Genomic DNA, 10,331 nt, shown 5'->3' on the forward strand with positions numbered 1-10,331 from the left:
GAGTGCCCTTTCCATATTACAGATATGTGTATAGTTTGTATATCTATGACAACTCTTTGTCAGATGTCAGTGAAGTGTCTAATTTGAACAAAAGCAAAGGTGGCCCAGTGGTAAAGAATCCTCGTGCAATGCAAGAGACGCAAGAGACACAGGTTCTATCCCTGGGTCAGGAAGATTCCCTAGAGAAGGAAATGGCAACCCACTCCAGTATTCTTGCCTGGGAAATCCCATGGACAGAGGAACCTGACAGGTTACAGCCCCTGGGGTCACAAAGAGTCTGACACAACTAGAGCATGGACACAGAAGCAGCAAAATGTTATGAAAAGTTTCCAACAAACAGAAAGTGTGCCTTTTTCTAATTACCATAACGTTACCATAAGGTCTAGAGGTGGCTTTGGAAATGAGGCCGAGGTTGTCAGGAAGTCTATTCACTGTGGCCTTGATGTCACACAGCAAGGGCATGGTGGGCCTCTCAAGATGGGTTTCTAGTAAGTCCTGTTTAGAGGTCGACATCCTCAATCCTTCAAGAGCAGGCTGCCAGATTGCTGACCTCTGTGGTTCTGAGGTTGGGGAAGTAACTGCAAGTGAAGGATGGGAATCCTGGTTCTCAGCCATGATGTCATGTCCCAGCATGGGTCACAATCACTTATAAGGGTTATTCCAATTGCTAACCATACTAAAAATACTGACAACAATGAATAGTTAAAAAAATAAACAGAAAACAGAATACATTTTCATTTGCATTCTCATATAGCTTCTTTAGTCGGAGAGAAAGGGGTAGAGCTCGCATGGGGGGAATTGATTATTAGCCTGGGCCCGTCTATTTCTGTAAGGGTTGGCATACTTTTTCTGTAAAGGATCAGAGAGTAAATGTTTTACTCTCAGACCATGTGATCTTTGTCATGACTAAGCTCAGTGTCTTTCTATATAAAATAAGATAAAGATATAGATTTACTGTGAGAAAATATCCAAGTGGAAAAGTTGAGCTAGGAAATGTGATGGGATGCCTGGGTCTCAGACGCCTTGCTGACTATTCAACTGAGAACACTCAGTCGGAAGAGGCTTGACAAGACCAAGACCAGCCCTGGTGGTCCCACATCTTCCTTTGGCACTAATCTTTGTAGCTGGGAGGCGGGTGAGTTACCGTAAGCCCAGCTGAACCAGGGGCCAAAATCACAAGGGACCTGAATTCCAAGTTGGGGCATCCAAGTTTTGTGTCTGAATCCGTTGGAGGTTCTCATTTCTGGAGTGAAGAGTGTTAGGGGGCAACATACTTGGATTCACTTTGCTGTCCCCATTGTTTGTCTAAGTGTTGGTTCCTTAGACTGATGAAATCCTGAGCAGTTAAGAGAACGCAAGTCCAGCATGTAAGTCTCAGGCACACTCGGATTTTCATTTGACCCTGCAGGCAGTGGGAGTGCAGCTGCACCTCATTGTTGTTAATACTGTCACACATACCTGGGCAGAGTGCCTGGTCAGTGCCTGTTGATTGTAGAGCTTCTTTTTCTCCTGCACCTTCCATCATGGAACTCACAGCCTGGTAGGAAGAGGGAAGGGAGCTAACATTTTGAACCATGCATGGTGTGTGTATGCAGTTCAAATGTGTTATCTCATGGAGCAGAAGCTCTAGTGGAGATTTCTTCAAATACAGAGCCAAGGTAAACTAGCTTTGGGGCTAGAAAAGGGACTTATTTTAGCTCCGGGTCTACCGTGCACCAGATGCGTGGTTCCCGACAGCCTTGTGGGGTCAGTGATTTGCTCCCTGTTTCATAGATGATGGCTTATAGTCCTTACTCAGGTCATGCAGCTAATGTGTGGCAGAGCTGGAACTTGGCTTCTGCTCAACATGTCTCCAAAGCCTGGCCTTCCCACATCCTACTGTCTCTTGCGTGCACTTCTCTGGGCCTGCTGCCCACTCCACCCCACTGTGACCCAGGCAGCCAGTGGATGCCAGTGGCACGCCTTCCATGCTCTGACGTGTGATCCTCTTGGGAACCACTCACCAGCACTGATTTCCCTGCTCTCACCAACCTTGTCTCTCTTTCTCTCAACAGATACGAGAAAATGACCAGTGGGATGTACCTGGGGGAGATTGTGCGGCAGATCCTGATCGACTTGACCAAGCAGGGTCTCCTCTTCCGAGGCCAGATTTCAGAACGTCTCCGGACCAGGGGCATCTTTGAAACCAAGTTCTTGTCTCAGATTGAAAGGTGACTCGTGGTCAATTTCACCTGCTTGATGTAAAAGGTCCTATATTGGGACATGCTGCTGTATCACCAGGCTCCAGCAGATTTGAAATTTAAAAATAGATAGTAAGGGCCTGGCTGGGCAGAGGGTTGCCTCCTGTGGCTGCTCCCACTCTCCAGCTACATCAGTACTACAGCACCCAGCTGAGGAGCCAGAAGCTTGTCTGGGCCCCTAGATTCCTGAATGGTTACGGAAGAGTTAGGTTAGGTTAAAAAATGATCCTCTTCTGGGACTTCCCTGGTGGTCTGGTGGCTAAGCCTCTATGCTCACAGTGCAAGGAGCCTGGGTTCCATCCCTGGTCAGGAAAATAGATTCCCCATGCTGCAACTAAAACCTGGTGCAGCCAAATAAATAATGAAAAAATGATCCTCTTTTGATTCTGAAAAGATGATGTGCTAATACTTTAAAGATGATGGGACTTTCTGGGGGTGACAGACCTAGAATCTCAGCTTCTAAGGCATCCTGCTCCAACCTTGCCTCTGCTGGGACCATTTCTTCTCCTGCTCAGGCACCTAGAGATGGGGGGCTGTGAGACCTGGGGAGCAGGTTCCAGGGCTCCAGCAATAGGTCTTGACATCCCGCTCTGCTTGCTGGCAGCGACCGGCTGGCCCTCCTCCAGGTCAGGAGGATCCTGCAGCAGCTCGGCCTGGACAGCACGTGTGAGGATAGCATCGTGGTAAAGGAGGTGTGCGGTGCTGTGTCCCGGCGGGCGGCCCAGCTTTATGGTGCTGGCCTGGCTGCCATCGTGGAGAAGAGGAGGGAAGACCAGGGACTTGAGCACATGAGGATCACCGTGGGTGTGGACGGCACCCTGTACAAGCTGCACCCGCAGTGAGTGCTCCGGAGACTCAGGGCTGGGGGCTGAGGCTGACTGTGGACCCCTTTGGGGCTGACAGACAAAGTGGCTCTGCTTCCTAGTGCTGTGATGTGGGAGTGTTCACCACCCTCCCCAAACCCCAGGCTCCTCATCTGTATCAGGCAGGCAGAAATAATCTCTACATCAGGGGCCTGCATGAGGACTGGGTGAGTTCATACATGTAAAGTGTTTTACACTGTCCTCGGGTGGTGCTAGTGGAACCCGCCTGCCAATGCAGGAGACATAAGAGACATGGGTTCGATTTGTGGGTCAGAAAGATCCCCGGAGGAGGGCACGGCAACAGTGTTCTTGCCTGTAGTATTCTTGCCCACTCCAATATTCTTGCCTGGAGAATCCCATGGATGGAGGAGCCTGGCAGGCTGCAGTCCATAGCGTCACAAAGAGTCAGACATGACTGAAGCACCTTAGCACACACGCAGTAAATACAGGTGGTTATCGTTAACACAGTCCAAACTGACCTCACAGGGAGCAATGAGAACTGAGTATTTTGCACATCACAGAGAGTGTGTCAAGTGTGAGCTCAGAATAAGCAGGCAGAAGGATGAAGAGTGAATTTGAATCCTGGCTCCACTGCTTAGAAGCTGGGAGGCCCAAGGCCAGTTTCTTACCCTCTTTGACCCTAGTTCTTTATCTGTAAAAGGGTGATAAAAATCATACCTACCTCATAGGTTGTCAGGAGAATTCAGTTAAATAGTGTCTGTAGACTATGTGACATATTACAAAGATGGCAATGATGGCAGCTTTTATTTTTATTTAATGTTTCACATTTTACCTTGGTAGATGAAGAAAGGTTTTAGCCAGCTTGTAAAAATTTGTAATCATGCTGAAATATATAGATAAACATATTATTACTGTAATCCTTGATGCTTAGCCCTTCCTATGATGCTGACTAATTATCCAGGATAACTGACTGATTTCTTTTCTTGAGTCTTCCCTTGAGGTCACAGATTTTTGCTGTGATTCCTGCAAGCCTCTTCCTTTGAACCAACACCTGAACAAAGGAAAAAAACCATATAATCATTTCAATAGGTGCAAACAAAACTTTTGATAAAATCTAGCACAACAGACTGGTTCCAAATAGGAAAAGGAGTATGTCAAGGCTGTATATTGTCACCCTGCTTATTTGACTCATATGCAGAGTACATCATGAGAAATGCTGGGCTGGATGAAGCACCAGTTGGAATCAAGATTGCTGGGAGAAATATCAATAACCTCAGATATGCAGATGACACCACACTTATGGCAGAAAGCAAAGAAGAACTAAAGAACCTCTTGATGAAAGTAAAAGAGGAGAGTGAAAAAGTTGGCTTAGAGCTCAATATTCAGAAAACTAAGATCATGGCATCTGGTCCCATCACTTAATGGCAAATAGATGGGGAAACAGTGGAAACAGTGAGAGACTTTATTTTTTGGGGCTCCAAAATCACTGCAGATGGTGACTGCAGCCATGAAATTAAAAGACGTTTGCTCCTTGGAAGAAAAGTTATGACCAACTTAGACATCATATTATAAAGCAGAGACATTATTTTGCCAACAAAGGTCTGTCTAGTCAAAGCTATGGTTTTTCCAATAGTCATATATGGATGTGAGAGTTGGACTATTAAGAAAGCTGAGTGCTGAAGAATTGATGCATTTAAACTGTGGTGTTGAATAAGACTCTTGAGAGTCCCTTGGACTGCAAGGAGATCCAACCAGTCCATCCTAAAGGAGATCAGTCCTGGGTGTTCATTGGAAGGACTGATGCTAAAGCTGAAACTCCAGTACTTTGGCCACCTGATGTGAAGAGCTGACTCATTTGAAAAGACCCTGATGCTGGGAAAGATTGAAGGCAGAAAGAGAAGGGGACGGCAGAGGATGAGATAGTTGGATGGCATCACTGACTCAAATGGACATAAGTTTGAGTAAACTCCGGGAGTTAGTGATGGACAGGGAAGCCTGGTTTGCTGCAGTCCATGGGGTCACAAAGAGTCGGGCACGACTGAGCGACTGAACGGAGCACCTTTTATGATAAGGGCACTCAACAAACTAAGAATAAAGGAACTCCTTCAGCCTGATAAAAGCATCTGTGAAAAACCCATAGCTGATGCCATACTTACTGGGAAGCACTGGATGGATGATTTCACCTTAAAGTTAGGAACAAGACAAGGATGTCCACTCTTGCCACTCTTCTTCAACATTGTACTGTTTCTAACACTGCTTACAGATGATTGTGTGGTTTTTGTCTCTCAGTCAAGTCTTTATTTAAGGGAGAGGCTTATAGGATCCAGGTCAAAAAATTATGTGACCTCAAAAGGGAGAATCAAGTGTAAGTCTAGACAGCCAGTTAGGCAAGAAAAAGAACTAAAAGGCATCCATATTGGAAAAGCAAAACTACAACTATCTTTGTTTGCAGATGACATGATTTTGTATATAGAAATCCTAAGGAATCCACAAAAAACTATTGGAACTAAGAAACAAATTCAGTCAAGTTTTAGGATGTAAGATCAGTATACAAAAATCAACTGCATTTCTATGCATTAACAATGAATAATCTGAAAATGAAGTTAAGAAAACAATTCCATTGAAATAGCATCAAAAAGAATAAAATACTTAATAAATTAACAAAAGAGGTATAAGACTTGTACACTGAAAACTACAAAACATTGTTGAAATTAAGAAAGACCTAAATAATTGGAAAAATATCCTATACTAGTGGGTTGAAAGGCTTAAGGTTGTTAAGGGAACAATTTATCATCTTTTTGTCTAACTGAAGTATAGTTGACATGCAATATTATATTAGTTTTAGGTATACAACATAATTATTTGATATTTATATACATTGCAAATTGATCACCACCATAAGTCTAGTAACCATCTGTCACTGTATAAAGTTACTGCAATATTATCGACTATATTTTCTATGCTGTATATTATATCCCACTGACTTACTTATTTTATAACAGAAAGTTTGTACCTCTTAATCCCCTTTACCTGTTTTGCCTGATCCTCTAGTCCCCTCCCTTCTGAGGACCACCAGTGGTTGGTTCTCTGTATCTGTAACTCTGTTTCTGTTTTGTTTTGTTTTTTCACATATAAGTGGAATCATGCTGTATGTCTTTCTTTGTTTGACTTACTTCACTTAGCATAATTCCCTCTAGATCCATTCATCTTTTTGCAAATGGCAAGATATCATCCTTTTTATAACTAATATACCGTTGTGTGTATATGTGTGTGTGTATGTATCATATTTCTTTATCCATTCATCTATTGATGGACAATTGGGTTGCTTTCATATTTTGGCTGTTGTAAATAATGCTGCAATGACCATAGGGATACATGTATCTTTTCTATTTAGTATTTTGTTTTCTTTGGTTGAATACCCAGAAGTGGAATTAGTGGATCATGTGCTGGTTCTACTTTTAAATTTTTGAAAACCCTCCATACTGTTTTCTATAATGGCTATGCAAGTTTACAGTCTCACCATCAACAGATGAATGGATAAACAAAATGTGGCACATCTGTACAATGGAACATTACTCATAAAAAGGCATGAATTACTGATACATGCTACAACTAAGTGCCAATGATGTTTTCCCTTTCTCTTTTTCTATAGCTTTTCTCGGATACTGCGGGAAACTGTGAAAGAACTAGCTCCTCAATGTGATGTGATGTTCATGCTGTCAGAAGATGGGAGTGGAAAGGGAGCAGCTCTGATCACTGCTGTGGCCAAGAGGCTACAGCAGGCACAAAGGGAGCACTAGGAAGCCCCTGGGGTTGGGCCTGGTGTTCTTTGGCTACTGACCAGCCTTTCCTCTGGCAGATGTCGAGACCAACATGCAAGCTTATGGCCGGCTTCACCTTCTGGATGGCCAAAAGAGAACCCCAGGTTCTTGGGTACTCTTAGAATTTTGTTACTGGCTTTCAATGGCATTAAATGACTCTCTATTTGCCATCTTTGTACTAAAGATGGGCCAACTTGTAAAACCAAAGCACTGGTCCCGAGAGATTCCGTTTTAGCAAATTTCTCAATTCAGCTGTTAATTTTCTGTGGCTTAGGGTCCTGTGACTGATGGACTTGGAAGCAAACACACAATCTGCCCAGGTGGCCTGGCTGGCTGACTTCCTTATGGGAATGCTTCAGTCATGGCTTGTAGCAGATTGGGCCATCTATTGGGAATGCACATTTCAGAGGGATAGAGGCTCATGTAATCACCTGGAGATCTACTCTGACTTATCATGTTGACTTCAAGCATGAAGTGAGAACAAAAACTTTGGAGTATTCAGTCCCAGGAAGAAACGTTGATTGCCAGGGATCTCAGAGGAAACTCTTCACGCTTAAAGTGAGTTATATCAGCGCCCTGTAGGATTTGTTTCTCAATACATGTGAGTGACAGGGAGGGTGCTGTTCGGGGCACCTGTTAGTCATTTTACAGGTGGTTTGTGCCACTGCTAATGATAGCTTTATAAAGGACTATCAGGTATATGAAATCCAGTAAATAAAAAAATATTTGATTTCCCAAGAATCTTTGAATGAAGTTTTAATATTTCATCTGGGAATGAAATGATTTCATTCCTTGGGAACTCCATGCTCTGTTGGTGGAAGAAGAGACACATAGAGTCAGAAGTTGTGGTTTAAACTCTCTAGTTTAAACCTCTTACCAACAAGGAGAAAATATATGGACTATTTTCTATAATATCTTCAACAAATTATCTGAATTTGATTTGAATGAATACTTCCTGTGACCAGGGCATTTACCACATGATCCTACAGCTCTTGCTTTGGAACAGCAGGAGCTGACCAGAAGAACTTTCATCTTCCAAACTGACCCCTACCTCTCTGGAACTCGGCCCCTCCTACATGCCCCATCTGTCTATTCTACCCTCCAGAACTAAGAGGAATTGGCCTGTCCTTGACCTTTTCCCCACTGGATGTCCTCTCTCTTTTTCTTTCTGTTCATTTAATTCCCCGCTCCCATTCTCTAAACCACCTGTAATCTTCTACCTTATCACAGAGTTATCTGTACACATTTCTTATCAGGCCTGGTAGATTGTAAGTGCTTTGTTAGATACATTTTTGTTCTGGCCCAGTGAACCCAGCACTGTGCCATTCCTATTAAATATTTCCTAGATAGAGGCATGATTGAAATAAAGTCTTCTAAGAAATTTTTCTTAGAATAAGTGTAGGCCATTTTCATGGGTAACAAACTGAATAGAATGATATTTGATATTCCAGACCATGCAGGTTGATTTATTTCATGTACTTAATGGTGCTAATTGTCTCCATTTGCTAAAGCAGGACATTCAAACAGATAGAACGGAGGAGGCTGGAGGGAGGGTAAGAGAGAGTTCAGTTGAGGCTTGGGGACAGATGAGGGAGTTCCCTAGGAAATATTTTTTCACACATTTATGAAATAGGTATGGAGATACTGTTGTGGACAGGTTTTAGATTTACGAAAATGAACTTTTTTTTTTTTTGCATTGGCATTATACCTCTCTTCAAGGATGTTGTGTGGGTTTGTTAAATTACCTTTTTGCATTTTGAGGTTATGCCTCCTTGGGGAAATGTTTCACCTTAACAGATTTTGCTTAGTTAGCCCCAGACCTTGTTGTCCTTATTATCTTTTCCCCAGTTCTGCTATTCCTAAGATACCCCCAGCTCCAAGTCCCTTTCTCTCCTGATTCTGCTGGGGTCTCTCCCTTTGCCATCCTGCCTGGATGGATGACCTGGCCCAGAGATTCAGGGATCTGTACCACCACCTTCTCCCACCACCTGGTCTTTCAGCACATGTTTGGCAGGTTCGAAGTCACCTGGCCTACTTGTCTCTTGGGTTGGTTTCTTGCAAGAAAGAGAAGCCCCAAGGTATCTAGGCAACATTCTGACTACTGATAGCATCATAGAATCCTTGAACCAAAACGGAACTGCAGAGAGGGCAGATACCCTTTTTGCCGTCTTTGGACTGGCCAGCCCCAGAAACACCCGGGGCAATGGAGGGCTAACTTCTCACAGTTTACTAGGCAGGACCAGCAACCACACAACAAGGTAAACTGTCCTCACGCACATCCCACAGGCTTGTCCTCTTAGAACAGGCATTGTTGTCTACGTTTTCTACTTCTGTGGTGACTCTCCCAGTCACTTTTTGTCCAGAAACAACTGATGAATGTAAGTGTAAGAACTAGAGTTTCCCCGTGACTATGACCCCAGAACAAATGGGATCATTCCCACTCTCTCTCTTCAGAAATCTTGTTTTCTCTCCTCTCCATCAGACGGAATGGGTGCTCCATGAGAATAAGCAGTTGGGTTTCATTTCTCCTGTTGTCCCCAGAGCCTACCCCAGTGGCTGGCATTGAGTACCACTGGACAGTTCTCTAAACGAACAAATGAATGAATGCTCAAACAAGCATGTGAATGAATTTTTGCTCTCCTTTGAATCACTCCATTCTTCTACCCCACCCAATGGGACTTGAGCCTTATACAAAATACTCTATAAATGATAGCTCAACAAATGCTGAGCCCTGTTCTAGGCACTGAGGAGCCAACGAATATAAGGTACCATTCCTGCTTCGTGAGGACTCACAGGCTACCAGGGAAGGAAAGGTATATAAATATATATGATACAATAGGGTAAACAGGAACAAGGTGAACATGCAATTCATGACCATGTGCTGCATCCTTTAGATCAGGAACTCAGTCTGTGTGTGTGCATGCATGTGTGTGAACGTGACCATAAACCCCTTTGGCAATCATGAGAAATCTATGGGTCCTTTCTCAGAATGTTTTTAAATGCATTAAATACCTAGGATTACAAAGGAAGTCAGTGGTAGTGAATTAGAATTATTAGAATATTACATTGGCAGTGTATTAATAGACGTGCTTATTGTTAATGCATTCTATGACAAACCTAATAACAATCATAGTTTTCCTGATGAGTGTAAACAGTATTTTGAGACATTTGCAATAATAGCTCGTATATGAAAATTTCCATGGTTTTCACTGGAGAGAAAGTTACAGGTGCAGCTGTTGCTAATATTTGTAATGGAAGGAAAGGCTAAATTTTAATTAAAAATGATTAAAATAAAGTTGAAACCCTTTCCCAAAGAAGTTTGTGAACTCCTTGCTTTGAGAGTCATTGCACCCTCCACCCCCCATCCCTCACCATGGGGTCCAGATTAATAATCTCTGATCAAAATAGAACTGGTGCTTACTTAGGGATACCATATTAGATGGCAA

General features: G+C 43.2%; 1 protein-coding gene across 2 annotated transcripts in view; it reads left to right on the top strand.

Annotated features, from left to right (window-relative positions):
- Positions 1 to 10,109, top strand: part of HKDC1 (hexokinase domain containing 1) — a 43,124-nt gene extending 33,015 nt beyond the window's left edge. For both annotated transcript variants that reach the window (XM_061161693.1, XM_061161694.1), the window contains exons 16-18: positions 2,055 to 2,210; positions 2,845 to 3,078; positions 6,717 to 10,109. In XM_061161693.1, coding sequence (XP_061017676.1) covers positions 2,055 to 2,210; positions 2,845 to 3,078; positions 6,717 to 6,864 — 538 coding nt within the window. In that variant the 3' untranslated portion in view covers positions 6,865 to 10,109. The remainder of the gene's footprint in view (positions 1 to 2,054; positions 2,211 to 2,844; positions 3,079 to 6,716) is intronic.
- Positions 10,110 to 10,331: the final 222 nt, after the last annotated feature.

This window comes from Dama dama, chromosome 15, assembly GCF_033118175.1.
Source record: "Dama dama isolate Ldn47 chromosome 15, ASM3311817v1, whole genome shotgun sequence".
In the NCBI taxonomy this organism is placed as follows: Eukaryota; Metazoa; Chordata; class Mammalia; order Artiodactyla; family Cervidae; genus Dama; species Dama dama.